This window comes from Oncorhynchus tshawytscha, linkage group LG23 (genome assembly GCF_018296145.1).
Source record: "Oncorhynchus tshawytscha isolate Ot180627B linkage group LG23, Otsh_v2.0, whole genome shotgun sequence".
NCBI lineage: Eukaryota > Metazoa > Chordata > Actinopteri > Salmoniformes > Salmonidae > Oncorhynchus > Oncorhynchus tshawytscha.
The window spans coordinates 2952588-2967503 of NC_056451.1; the positions used below are offsets into that span (position 1 = coordinate 2952588).

Consider the following 14916-nt stretch of genomic DNA (forward strand, 5'->3'; position numbering starts at 1 on the left):
CAAATTCTCCACAACTACGGGGTGGCTTATGGTAGAGAAATGAACATTGAATTCTCTGGCAACAGCTCTGGTTGACCTTCTTGCAGTCAGCATGACAATTGCATGCTCCCTCAAAACTTACTGCCACAGATGTCATGTGACAAAATTACACATTTGAGTGGCCTTGTCCCCAGCACAAGGTGCACCTGCGTAATGATCATGCCGTTTAATCAGCTTCTTGATATGCCACACCGGTCAGGTGGATTAATTATTTTGGCAAAGGAGAAATGCTCACTAACAGGGACGCAAACTCATGTGCTCAAAAAAGCTTTTTGTGCATATGGAAAATAATCTGGGATCTTATTTCAGCTCATGAAACCAACATTTTACATAGTGTTTATTTTTGGTTCAGCGTAATATGCAAAGGCTCAGACAGAGCTCGGTTTAATTCATGTGAACTTGTTCCGTAGTTAAGAGCTGTTGTGCGGATGCAGAAACATGTGCCCTCGTGTTCAGGGCCGAGAACATTGTGTTCTGCTGTTTTCAGAGCTGGCCTCAGACATGTGTGGCTTTGCAATTAAGGATCCCCTTCTAAACCGGAGATTAAACAGTAAATCCAAGAAGTCTTTCGTTTAATTTGCTCACTCAAATATCCTTCTTGTTGGCATTTAAAGAGGTACTGAAAATCACCAATTGAAATTGGCACCCATCTCAATTGGTTGTAGAACGATGAAACAGAACAGTTGTGGATATATGCCATTTAGAATGTATGTTCACTATAAAATGCTTGGGATTTAAGTCTGCTAAACCCTTGGCACCAGAACATGCCCAAGAGGAATCAAACATGGATGGGATTATCATGCTTTAATAGTAAATTAGGACATTTGATGTTAAGAGTATTACACACAGTAGCTCAGGCAAACAAGTCTGAGTTGTTTTGAAGCGTTGGTCTCAGACACCTATCAACAATTTGTTACATGTATGCTCTACTCCCAGGTAGAAAAATAAAGAGTGACCGTTCATTAATAAAGCTTTGGCTGCAGGTTTAAGATTATTTTGGAACATAAACCACTACAAACACTCGTTCAAACGAACATTCAATTTCATCCCCACCCTCAGAAATCCTAATACTTTCAGAAAAAAAACATGGTTGCTTTAAGTAGGGGTAACTAGTGCCAGCCCAGGACATCAATGATGCATAACCACCTACTCAGATTATACAAGAGAACAAAGGGAAAATAAATACAATTAACAAAATCCCTTCACCATAAACAATGACTTAACTCACCGCAACAACTGTACACAGTGCAAAGTAACCGTGTGGGAACCTAAAGTAATAACTGTAGCATTAATATTCACAAGTGTAGAAAAACTAAATATTCAAATACTCTTTGATTAACGGATGTTGAAGTGCTTTAAGTTGAGGGGTCGGGCTGTGCACGCAGGGGTCGTAGACCGTTACACATCTGCCCCATGATGAGTGACGTGACGGAGAGAGTGCAATCCCATGATGCAACAGCCGCGGAGCAATGCTGCGATGTTGTAGACTGGCGCCGCCCCATCCACGCCATGCCGGGAATACAGCCAGGCCACTGTGGGCAACACTGGTACGGCCACAGCAACAAGATCAACAAGGAAGCTGCTGCTCCAATAGCTTTTGTTGACCACAGCCATCCCGAGGGCCTTGCAGGGCTCCTCACTGCTCACCTCAAAATCCAGCTCCTCCATGAAGCGCATGGAGACCACCTCAGGGTCTGAGCAACACAGCCCTGAATTACTTAACATATAAGGGCTCACTGGCAGAACTGGAATGGGCTGGCAGGAGCTAGGCAGGCTTAAGGTGGACGGGATAGGGGCCAAGTCTGGGCCCTGCTGTGCTGGGATTTCTAGGAGGCTGGTAGAAGCTGGAAGGAGAGCATCTCCAACTGCACCACCATGGAACTTCAGCAGCTGCAGCAGGAGGGCGTGCAGGTCAGGAGGGAAGGACACCATCTCTGTCTGAACGGCCTTCTCCTCTGGAGCAGGGAAGGGGAGTGTGCTGCAGCAGAACGTGTTGGAGGGTGGTGGAGGCAGTGGTGCGATCTTCTCCTCCAGACTGTGGAGTAGAGTGGACACCCCATGGCCAGCCTCTGGGTGGCAGCGTAGCTTACCGCTAGAGTCCACTTGTGTGGACATGCGCATGTGTGCCAGGTTGTCGTTGACCAGCAGCCCACAGTCTGTCATCTCCTCCACCGCCTGGTCACCCACCTCCCCCTGCTTATCATTGACAGGGGAGTCACCACAGATGAAGTCCATGGTTGGCTCGTCTTGCAGCGTGGAGCCGCTCTGGGCCATCTCCATGCTGTACAGCAGGCACTCCAGCTTGCGGTTCTGGATGTTGATGTCGACAAAGTACTTCTGGATGCCCTTGTCCTTCTCCATCAGACTGCTCTTCATGGTCTCCACAACCTGCCGGAGCTGCTTGATCTCCTTGCGTGCGTCCTTTAGGGCCAGCTGCGCCTCTACACGGTGGCACTCCTCCTCGATCCAGTCTTCCCTCATCCTGCCCAGCTGGGACTTGAGCTCCTCGATCTCAGATTCCCTGAGGGAGAAAATAGTGTTAAGCTAGTAGTTACAGCTGTACAGGATTGCAATGTTTTTCTACACTGTAGGTGGAATGTACTCTATGGGATGCATTTAGGAAACAAGCTAAACATGAGCTTTTCATTGAGAAGGTAACCTGTCATGGATGGTGTTCTCCCCTTCACTCAGCTTGCTTCTCAGGTGGCGAATGGCCACCTCCTTCTGCTGCAGGGGGGTGAGATACTGCTCTGGATTGGGGGATCTGAGCCCATGGTTGTCCCCACAGGAGTGGTAACGTCCGGGGGGCATCCTTATGGGGAGAGGAGACAGGAAATTACACGTTTTCCCTGAGTCACATACTGTATGTTCTGCTGGTGAGACACCATCATTTTCTCAACATGGATACTGAGGGAGAGGACACCCCATGTATTGTACACACCATCCTGTACGGTGTTTAGTACAACAAGCAGTGCTGAGCCCCATCTACAGGAGGCTCCATCAGTGATTTGGGGAAGGAACTAGGCCATGGTGCAACGTGCATGATGCAAAACAGCTCGTTTTAGGGAGAAAAAAAAGCTGCTGGGCAATGTTATTACTTAGTCGATTGTGTCTGACTGGGGATAGCACTGTCAGGACATAAGCTAACCAGCCAGCCGACTTCATGCTGCAAAAAGCTAAAATGGCAGGTTGGTCAAAAGCGGTCAGGGATGGATAGGGAAGCAATGAGGGAAAGCCCAATTTACAGTTGCTTGGCTGTAGTCTACAAGTTAACCATGTTTTTGACTTGAGAATGCCCTGAAATACCTAAAACTGTTTAAATTGACTACATGTACATTAAACTACAATTATACATGTGATCAGGCCTAAAGGAGGAATGATGAAACATGTGTCAGAGGATGGATTTGGCTAATATGCAGAGCAGCCCCTCTTACAGACAGGCTTAAAAGCTAGCACTATATCCTAGCAACAACCTGGGACTTGTGCTTTGATGGGAGTCTCTGCATCCCTGACAGAAATAGAACAGGCTAGCAGAAAGTAGCAAAAGAACAAGCACATCACACAAAACCCAGCCAGGCAGAAGAGAGCTGAGGGGAACAAGGGGGGGAAAAAAACTACCTGTAGCAACAGAAATGCAGTCATGGACGTTCTCACGTCTGCATAAGATACATAAGTAGGGATTGTGTTGCATAAGGAATGACTCACATTAAGCCTGTGGGCTGAATTCAAGAGGGCTCTGGTTAGTTATTTTACAGTCCGAGCAGAAAGGCAAGGTTGAGCTTGTACGTGCAGTGCTGCCGTCATGGCAGCACAGGAACCCTCGAGTGAATATTCTGCCACATAGCAACACGAGATCCCAGAAGCACTACCACCAAATGTGAGACAGTTAGTGGGGGGGAAAAAGGCAGGAATGCAGCCAGGCAGGCTATTGACTGAGTAATGAAATATTCATGACCTCTCCTATAAACCCAAGGTTGACACCCATGCACACAGACACAATAACAAAATCCAGACTGTTTATAAAATTATATAATCTTGGCATGCCCAATCCTGACCGATATAATCCCTGTCTCAGAAAAGGAGATGACAGTCCCGGCATAGAGCCTAATCTATCCACCATTTCCCCACCTAGCGAACACCCACCCCTCCCAGAGCAACAGATGCACCATTACAAAATGGACCCCTAGCCCCTTCTTCCTAGGGCATTTCATGTTGAAATGATAGGAACATGGTAGTTGCGCTTGTACTTTGGCTAGGCGGAATAGGCTAGGCGGAATTATTGCCATATACTGTTTTGAGCTATCCAATCATTTCAGATCTAGGCCCTGTCCACATAAGCAATTTGACAAAAACACCAGAAGGGGTAACACTGGAGGTTGTTTCTGGAACTGGCCAGTGTATGGGTGTGACATGGCTGTTTACCTGGAGGGTATTTTGGGGCTGGAGTTGCTGCTGGTTGATGAGGGGACTGTCCTGTATGGGGCATAGAGCTCTGCATCGTGGGATCCTGAGGGGCTCCCTGCCAGCTTGAACATTGGGAGGCTCCTGATGTGGGCACCACGACTGTGGGAAAATACATGCAGTAGTTAGACAAAGCTAAGGAGATTACATTTTCCACAACAGTCTTGTAATGTTGTCCATTTATCATTGGGGAAGGATTTATTATTATTTTTCATAAATAAAACATACCCGCAGGAAAAGATACAGCAATAAAGAAATAGCAGAGCTATACGTTTTGAAACAGTTTCCCAGACCCAATTACATTTTTGTTGGAAGTGCATTTTAGTTTAGGATAAGGCCAAATATGGGTCTGGGAAACTGGCCCTCTAAATGTAAACACCCACTGGTGGGGTAAGATATTGGTAATGGAGCGTCTTTTAGAATGGAGGCAGTAGAGAAACAGAGCCACCCCATATATCACCTGCGTGAGGAGATCTTCTTCCCTGTGGAGTTGTGGGCCAGGCTCTCCCCTCTCTTTAGGCTGCCCGTGCTGCTGGAGGAGCTGAAGTCTGCTTCGCTACCTGCAGTCAGACACACTGAATTGCACCTCTTTCCATTCGATAAAACCATAGTAAAGTGCTCACTGTGAATTTGTGATGAACTAACAACAAAACGGAACCTTCAACGCTGAGTGAGTCAATTGCAGGTACAATGTGCTGCCAACCAATACGTGAAGTCTGACTGTTAACGACTACTAATCAGCCAAATTGAAAAACCTCAGGTCCATCCAACATTATTTATCCAATCAGCAGCCTTTCTGGATTGGAACCTTGCTCAAGCCGTTGGGCGGATTCAATTATGCTGAACCTCGGGGCACCAGTACATGGCCCGTGACCTGCACGGGCAAAAGGAGTGAGGGAGGAGTGCCCTTCTTAAATCAAACAGTAATCTGCGCTGCTCGGTCATGTCGTCACCAAGGCAGCATGGCGCATTGTCCAGAAACAATCTTCTTTCCATATAGTATATGTTTTAATTTTCAAACTATTTTTGGAAGGCAGATAAAATATTTCTATCAAAAGCAATAACTTTTGCACGTGAAAACACAGAATCCTACTCAATACTCCACGTGCTTATTTACATCACTGTTTTGAGCCAACATCAATGTGGATTTCAAACGGGGTGCCCGGGCCAGATTAATCGAATCCCCTCAATGTTGGCGTTCCTCTGCACAGACGTTGCTGACGCATGCCAGATTTTTACAAGGCCTGGATAACTATTTTACATATCAGCTAACCACATCATATGACAAATCGGTACCCTCTACCACTCCTCTCCTCAGCTTTCAAACCTCTCCAGGGGGCTACCATTTTTTTCCAAACTGGCCCTTCAGAATGCCTACCACCTTGTGCGGATACGTGAAGGAGACGAGTAGAAGATGGCTTTCAACACTGTTGGTGGACACTGAGTACCTGGACATGCCGTTTGGACTCATCAACGTGCCCGCTGTCTTCCAGGCCCTGGTCAACGATGTGCTCCGGGACATGTTGAGTTGTGTTTTTGTCTACCCCTACGACATTCTGGTTCTCTCGTTCTGCCCAGGGAGCAGCTACAACGGTTTCTGGGGTTTGCTCATTTCTACCGCAGTTTAATTCAGGGCTACAGCAACCTGGCTGCCCCCCTCTCTGCACTCACCTCTCCCAAGGTACCGTTCACATGGTCTCTAGCATCGGACAAGGCTTTTGGGGATCTAAAGCAGCGCTTCACTACTGCCCCATCTTCATCCATCCGGACCCGACTCGTCAGTTTGTGGTTGAGGTTGCCGATGTGGGAGTAGGGGCTGTCCTTTCCCAGTGATCTGTCCAGGACCATAAGCTTCATCCCTGTGCCTTCATGTCTCAACCCTGCGGAGAGGAACTATGACGTTGGGAACTGGGAACTCCTAGTGGTTAAGATGGCTCTGGAGGAGTGGAGGCACTGGCTGACAGGGGTGGAACATCCATTATTGGTATGGATGGACCTTTAGAATTTATAATGCCAAGCGCTTCAACCCAAGGCAAGCTCGTTGGGCCCTGTTATTTACCAGGTTCAATTTCACCATCTCCTACCACCCAGGGTCCAAAAACATGAAGCCGGACACTCTCTCCCATCTGTACAATTCCACTGCCATGCCCTCTGAATCTGAGACATCCTCCCTGCCTAATGTTTGGTGGCTTCGGTTGTTTGGGGTATTGAGGCTCTGGTCCGCAAGGCACAATGTTCCCAGCCATACCCTGGGGTGGGGGGGCCTGGCTAACCGGATGTTCGTTCCTGATTCGATACATGGCCTCAAGTCCTGGAATGGGCTCACTCCTCCGGGCTTACCTGTCATCCAGGGGCTTGTCGTACCCTGGCTTTCTTCCAACAACCGTTCTGGTGGCCCACCATGGCTCCTGATGTCTCAGCCTTCATTGTCGCATGCATGGTGTGCGCTCAAAGCAAGACTCCGCGACAAGCGCCGTCTGGCCTCCTTCAGCCACTCCCTGTCCCTCATTGCTCCTGGTCCCATTATTTCCCTGGATTTTGTCACTGGGCTTCCCCCATCAGATTGTAACCCCACCATTCTGACGGTGGTGGATAGGTTTTCCAAAGCCGCCCATTTCATCCCTCTTCACAAGTTACCTTCATTCAAGGAGATGTGCTGCACCATGAGCTGGGCCGTCTTTCGAATCCATGGACTTTGCATCCTTATCAGGTCATCGGCCAGTCTGTCCTCTGGGTTTCATCCCCAATCCAATGGCTAATCGCCGCAAGCCAATCAAGACATGGAGACAACACTTTGGCGTCTCGCTGCTAGTAACCCCACCACCTGGAGCCAGTAACTGGTCTGGGTGGAACATGCTAGGAACACTGTTCCCTGCTCGGCAACTGGACTCACCCCATGGAGCATTCGAAGGGTGAATCAGCCCCCGCTCTTCCCAGAGCAAGAAGGTCAGCACCCTCAGCCCAGATGTTCGTTCGCCGCTGTTGGCGTACCTGGAGAAGAGCCGCCCAAGCTCTTTTTCAAGACCACCTCCAGGTATTGTCGACAAGCGGACCACCTCCGGATTCTTGCTCCCCGCTATCAGGTCAGGCAGAGGGTATGGTTGTCCACACGGGATCTGCCCCTCTGGGTGGAATCCCGCAAACTTTCCCCATCTTCTAGAGTCCTTAGTCCCACTGCTGTTACCCAGTACCCTCCGTGTTCACCCTACTTTTCATATGTTCAAGATTTAAACCCTTGTCTCACAGCCCTTCTGCTTCTAGGCCCATCCCTCCCCCCGTGTGTCATCGAAGGTCAGCCAGTGTGTACGGTGAGACACCTCCTGAGGGTTCAACCACGGGGCAGGCGTTTCCAGTACCTGGTTGAGGGAGGGTTATGGCCCAGGGCAGAGGTGCTGGATTCCCGCTAAAGACATCCTGGACCCGGCCCTCCTCACTGACTTTCACCGCCGTCAGCCAGGTATGTGCCCAGGTAGCATGTCAGGTGGCACCCCTGGGGAGGGGGGGGGGGTACTGTTTCACCTGTCTTTTTGATTGTCTCCACCCACCTCTGGGTATCACCTGTCTTCCCCATTAGTGCCTGGGTATTTATTCTGGTGTTCCCTGTTTGTCTGTTGCTAGTTCGTCTTGTCAAGTCAATCAGCGTGGTATTCCGTGCTCCTGCTTTTCTAGTCCTCCCGATTTTGACCCTTGCCTGCCTTGACTCTGAACCTGCCTGCCTGACCATGCTGCCTGCCCTGACCTCGAGCCTGCCTGCCACTTTGTACCTCCTGAACTCTGATCTGGTTTTGACTTTGTTGCCTGTCCACAACAATTCTCTTGCCTACCCCTTGGTTTGAGTCTCTGATATTTATTATAATCCATCTGCCTCCCATGTCTACATTTGGGTCTCGCCCTGTGCCCTTATAGTATGTACGTGCCTCCTAACCCCACCTACACAAAAAACCTGAAGCCATTCCCTGCAGTGGCCTACCTCTGGGCAATGTGGACGATCGCTGCTCCCTCTTGTGCCTCGGCGGTGGTGCGTGCCACTCTGCCATCACCCTCACCCTCTTCACCTTGGTCTTGCACTCGGCAGTGGGCATGGGGGAGCCATGTGGACTGTTGTCTGACCCTGACAGGGTTTTGGAGGGGGACACAGACTGACTACTGGGGCAGCCAGTGTCATCTATGTAGACAGGTATAGCCAAGAATATGTATGGAACACACAGCAGTCAATCATTAAGAGGGACTGATCCTTGGGATCAGAAATCGTCCTGGGCATTTCTAGCACATTGGCGGCCATTAATTCTGCACACACAAATTAGATTTAGGAAGGCCCACTGGGCTAAAGAGAGACCAGCCCATCTGCCATTGCCAGTACTGCCCTGGCTGCTAGTGACAATACTGACAATTGAAAGCAAATTCCTATTCATTTGATGTTTTCTGATAAATTTAGTGAGATTAAAATAACTATTTTTAGATTTTTATGATGCACCCTAACCTAGATCTGAAACATGGGAACAACGTACCTGAGCAAAAGCTGATGGTCCGTTTGGAGTTGTCCGAGCTAATGTCACAGTCCTTACCCTCCTCCTCTGAAATGGGTGATTCGGACAAGGGTGACCCTTTCTCATTAGGGTGGAAAGGATGAAGGATCAAGCGTGGGATGCGGCTGCGGGGGCTTTCCTTCCCTGCTGACTTCTTTTCCTGAGAACCATACAGGTATCACAACTATCACAACTCACCACTTGAATTTTTGCCACAAGAACAAATCAAATTCATACGAGATTCGGTGTGCGTAAATACAACTTTGCGCATTTTGTTTTTGTCTTGCTACATTAGCTCTGTCACAGCAGCACAATCATTAAATAATTATGGTCTACTTATGTGACAGTCTAGATTAGATTATCATTCTATCACTATTATCATTCTCATGAAATTTGAACAAAAATATTAGTGGAATTGTTAAGATTAAAAACGATCAACTTTCAAAGTGTTGCAATGACACCCACCTCATATTCCTGGAATGGTCCCATTGTGCTTAATGCTGCGTTTTCCCCTTTGGATCTGTGAGAAAAGTAACGGTGAGGTGTATTTCTGTGCAAGGCATCCTGATGTGGCACACTGGCACTGAACCATTTACGAACAAGGCCGACTCTCCGAAATTGGTTATGTAAATAATGTCTCCTCCGCCTACGTCCACCCCTGCCTGGCACAGACACTGACCGGACCTTGGTCATTAAACCAGTGAGGCCCAAATCAAATATAGGCTACCAGATTGAAAACATTTTTGTTTTACTTGAAAATGTTTTGCATGTATTTCCTTAAACATGGAACAAAGGCATGAGACCGTTTCTTAAATCCAATAAAACCCAGGTTTACAGTCCTTCACATGCATGTGCCAGAGAAAATACAACCTAAAATCTATTATCTAGTCGTGAATGATGCTGCAGAGAGGATCTGGGTGTGTTTCTAACTCCTCATTTAGAAATGAATGAATAAATGATGTCCCACTAGGTGGAAAGCACACAGCAGCATATTCAAACATCTCAAATCAAATTGTATTTGTCACATGTGCCGAATACAACCGGTTTAGACATGTACAGTGAAATGCTTACTTGCAAGCCCTTAACCAACAATGGAGTTAAGAAAAATAAGTGTTAAGTAAAAAAATAAAATAAAAATAGCGAGGCTATGTACAGAGTCAAAGTGCGGGGGCACATCTATTAGAGAGGGGCTGACTAAGGTTTTGCTCAGCGCCATGATTAATTCTGCCAAAAAACATAATACAATTATGACATTTCTTCCATTTGGGATCCTGTGCCAAATAGCCTTTTTGCTGTCAACAAGATGACACCAGAGAGTAGCACCGGCAAACCGCTCACTGAATATTTAGATAAGAATGACAGAATAATAGTGTATGGTGTTTTGAGTTTATATTGATTTTCACAGACCCTATACACATAGTTGAATTCACCCTCTCCATTTTGACATAGACATACAAACACATCCAGGCTCCAGTACATGCACAAAATTGTGTGTTTTATTAATGTTTGATGGCTGAATAAATCATGGTTCACATAATGCCTGACTGCACATTTTGACATCACTCAATTCCTTATCCATTCCCCCTCTCCTGTTGAATGTTGTGCATGACGGAATTGGCCCCTAAGCTCTGATTCGTTCTCTCTTTACTGAATCCAGACTTTTTCCCCCTTAGCATCTGGACTGTGTCTCTTTATTTTGACTGCATGGGACCCAGGATGTTGGTAAATGTAGCTCAGGACATCTGCTGTCCCTGTCCCCAAGCAAACACCCATCTTGAGAAACACTGTGTACCCTGACTATCATGTCTTATACTCCAGAAATAAGTTCAACAGCTAAACCACAAAGAGATTATACTTGAAGGCAGGTTTTTATATCAGATTGTATGCACTTTTAGTCTTCTAGGTCCTACAGCCCTGATATGAAAACACCCCAAAAGTTCACCTGAAATGAGCTCAGCTTTTTGTACCTCTTAAGGCAACTGAGAAGTGTGTCATGAGCATCACAATAAAACAGCAGTATGCCAGAATTTTATGCCTCGATATGTTTTCCTTTTGTTTCTACCCGCCTTTGGATAGCTGGCACACAGCTTCAAAGTGGAATCAGATTAGGCAGCAGGCACAGTCTCAGAGCTACCAACCAAACCATGCCCTAGCAACATACTTAGCAACAGAGGAAAATTACTGCAAGGAAGACAGGCTAAATGTGGCCAATGAAATTTGCAGACAGTTCTGCATCTAACAAGCGTGCAATAGGAGGGTTCTCCTCCTGCAACATAACAAAGGTCAATGTGGTTTACTTCGGGTGTGGCCTAGGGCAGTGTGGGGGGAGTGTTACAAGGTCAGGTGTGCTCCCATATGAGCAAGCGCACGTGAGCCATTGTCTCTGTGCACATCAGCAGCAATCAATGTCAGGAAAATGCAGTCAAGTTTGTGCATTACTATACTCAATAGTTGCTATCATATAATGTCCATACAGTGTCTCAATGCTGATTGAATCTCAGCAGGGCTTGTAAATATCATTCTCCTGGGTCATGAGGAATGACCCAGGTAGAAGAAAATATCAAAGAAAACGGACTGAAACGGTGAGAGACTACCTGGACTTGTCAAATAAAAAGCGCATATTTTCACTCCGTTTCAAAATATTTTAAAACATTTAATTTACCTTGCAGGTAAAGGTGGTCCCTTAGCAGATATAATCCTGGGTGGAAGGTTGACAGCCTCAGATTCACAGAGAGATGTTTTCATCTAAGCCTGCCCATGCATGCTCTCAGTAGATAAGATGCAAAACAACGTGACCATCTGCAACAAGCTCTCACAGTCTCACGTCAGAATTCGTCCATGTTTCCCAAGCGTTGAAATCTTAAGGTTAGGATTTTTTTGTTTGTTGAATGGTTAAGGTAAGGGAAACAAATCTCAAACTACTTTCTATAGCTGGATTGAACATGCAACCTTTGGCATTAGAGGTAGATGCTTACACCCATCCCCATCCCTGTCCACTTTCAAAAACATAAACCAATTTGAGACTAACAGCTCTCACTGTTGCCCCTTGTGGCTGGTTTCCACATCATCTCCTGACGTCCTCAGACATGGATGGACGTCTAATACTGACTTGTATCACGGGTGACCTGGCTGTGTTGTTCACAATGTTCCTGGCATTGGTCCTACGGCTGGAACTTACGCAATCAACTGGGTATCAAATCCGGGTGTTCTGCATAACTCAAGACTGTGTTAGCCCACCAGGCTAAAGTCTTTGGGAGTTAACATAATGTTTTGTTCTGCAGGCAAGGTTACTCATCCCTTCTAGTGGTTTGCAGTCGTTTATCGCAATATCAAATAATTTCTGGGTAACAATTTTATTTACCTTGCTGTGATTGTTTTAAATGAAAATGGTCCAAAAAATTGCTTCTTAGCAAAGAGCAATTTCTCAAACAAAAATGTAGCTAGGACTGTCTGGTAGTGATCTGAGTGGGGAGGGGAAAACTGAAATTAGCTGTCATTGGCAGAGAGGTTTGGAACGCTCTTTGTACTTGGTCTATTCACAAATTTAACACCTGGTGGTGTCACCAAAATGCCATCCCAGCAAAACAGGCTGACATTTCAGGTGGTCTTTTCAAACAGCTCTTACACTAAAAGTGTATTATTATCATTTTCACAATTTCACAGTATTTTTCCAACACAGTGTGGAAATATATAAGACCTCTGGGCCTTTAAATAGCTGCACAGATCTACAGGGTATGGCAAGCTCATATTTTAACAAGATAAATCATTTAGTTATGAAAGCCCATTTAGTGGGTATAATGGTTTCATTTAATTCAAGTAGTTTTATTTTTTATTTTTTTTGTGTTGTACTTAGACGTAAAGGTTATTTCTGAGCTGGGAATTATCTCACAATACTGCGTCCTTAATCTGTTCAATCTGTATTTAGTCTGCCTGCTTGGTTTGAGTGTGCACTTTCGGGCAGTCAACTGTATGAAGCATGATATAATCCAATATTTTCCTCTGAGAGGTTTTACATATGGTATGGCACATAATCATATATTTAAAACCATATAAACAGAGAACAAGTTTATTGGACAGGACATATTGTGTATGTGTGTGTGTATGTGTGTACATGCAAACATGTGTGAGCATTCAGGATGATGATAGAAGCTGTGTTTCAAGGTGTCTAATTTTCTGTCTTTTGATAATGTTCACAAAGGAATACATTACAGTTTCTCCAATAAAACCACATCTGAAAATGTCCAGTTCTATTATAGTGTTTTGATAGATTTTCCCCAAATCCAACATAGATTATCTTTATCAACCTGAATGGTGTGTGTAAATACCCATAACAATGGCAAGGTGTAAAAGCTTTCACTTGCTATTGGTGGTCAATAACATCCAATTCAGTGCGTTCTAAATACACTCTAAATACTCTAAATACACATTATTTACAGAGAGAATACAGACAGCTCACATCGGCCAATTTATGATGGCAAAACGTTCCTTAATATCCTTATAATATCTGTTTCTGCAAATGCTGACCATGTTTGTCAATGTATAAGTTACAGTATGTGATGTGCTTCATGGTGACTTGAATGAAGGTTATTGTAGTTTTTTTTTTTTTTCTTACCTGCTCTGCCCAAGTTGAATATCAAAGGCAGGCCTAAAATCAAAAGTTTCCCGCCACATGTATGAATTCGTAATGGTTTGTCAATGATTTTAGACCATTCTCACAAAATCCAGCAACGAATGCAAAACATATAGTCTAGCCCATAAACATACTGAAATATAGCTACCAAAATATGTTTTGTCGCTTTTGTAATCCCAGAAGAAAGATATCAATGCATAGGGGGATGGGATTAATTTAACACGCAGTTGAAATCTTTGGCGCTGTCCACCGTCTCGTGGTGCTGAATATGATCAAGCGATGTATGAGTTCAAACTTAACCTGACCGTTTTTTCAACCAGCCCCACCTTTAACATTTGGTTAGTGCCCAATAGCTTAACTAAATTACATGTATTTTACAATCATAATTTCGAATTTAACTAAATACGACAATATACCAATGGATAGCAAATTGTGATAAGAAATGGGAAAGTAAACAACATCATAGGCTAGCTTGAAATCAGAATTACATGCGTATCGTTTTTTCCTATTCCTATTTTTTCCTAAATGTTTTCATCCAACTATTTACATAAACATATAATTGTACTAGCCTGGATGTTTGGTGATGATTCCCCCAGTTGCAAAGGATGCGGGTGTAGCCTAAATCACGGACACCACAACGAGTCCCTCGTTACTCCAGTGTTCATCACGAGTCTGACTGTCGAGCCCATCCCACTCTGTGTTTTGATATGTGGAAATTACACTGTGCACACAGGATTGGACGAGGATGAAGCTGCTAAACACGCACCAACAGTGACAGCGCGCTCTCGAAGTCAAATATGACCAATGTTCGAACAGTGTGGGGTTACATAACGCAGGCATGATTGTTCCGTCCTGGAATCGCCTACTTCCACCTCCCATAGCCTATGTAGAATGACACAGACAATAATATCAGGGTGTGTGACAACAAGAAATGCATGAAATAACAACAACATATCTACATTTTGAAACAATATAGTTGCATCTCAGGCAATGTCAGTATGATTGGGGCGCGGCTTAGAGTTTCCTGTCCATGGTGCTGAAGTCACTGGGCGAGTCCAGGAATTGAGCAGTGGCATCATTAGGCCTTTTTTTTTGCTCCAGCCGTCAACCTTCTTACATTTCAGTCTGATATGAGTTTGCATAACCACACATCACTTGCACTATGCAGAATTTCTAAGAAAACGTTTTACTGACTTATTTTTGTGATATAAATAAACAATACAATATAATGCGCTAGGCAGAAGGCACTGAAAGAAGCCC

At 45.3% G+C, this 14916-nt stretch overlaps 1 protein-coding gene across 2 annotated transcripts; it reads right to left on the reverse strand.

Annotated features, from left to right (window-relative positions):
- Nucleotides 1-828: 828 nt before the first annotated feature.
- On the reverse strand, nucleotides 829-14364 carry LOC112223145 (syntabulin). Of its 2 annotated transcripts, none has more exons than XM_024386150.2 (8): nucleotides 14226-14364; nucleotides 9492-9546; nucleotides 9009-9186; nucleotides 8471-8611; nucleotides 4961-5060; nucleotides 4462-4602; nucleotides 2699-2851; nucleotides 829-2560 (listed from the first exon to the last, which is right to left on the reverse strand). In XM_024386150.2, exons 2-8 carry the CDS (start codon nucleotides 9513-9515, stop codon nucleotides 1438-1440), a joined length of 1860 nt encoding a protein of 619 aa, XP_024241918.1. In that variant the 5' UTR covers nucleotides 9516-9546; nucleotides 14226-14364; the 3' UTR covers nucleotides 829-1437. The 2 variants fall into 2 exon arrangements, with proteins under 2 accessions (XP_024241918.1, XP_024241917.1); XM_024386149.2 differs by having other exon boundaries at nucleotides 8471-8665.
- Between the last annotated feature and the right edge of the window lie 552 nt (nucleotides 14365-14916).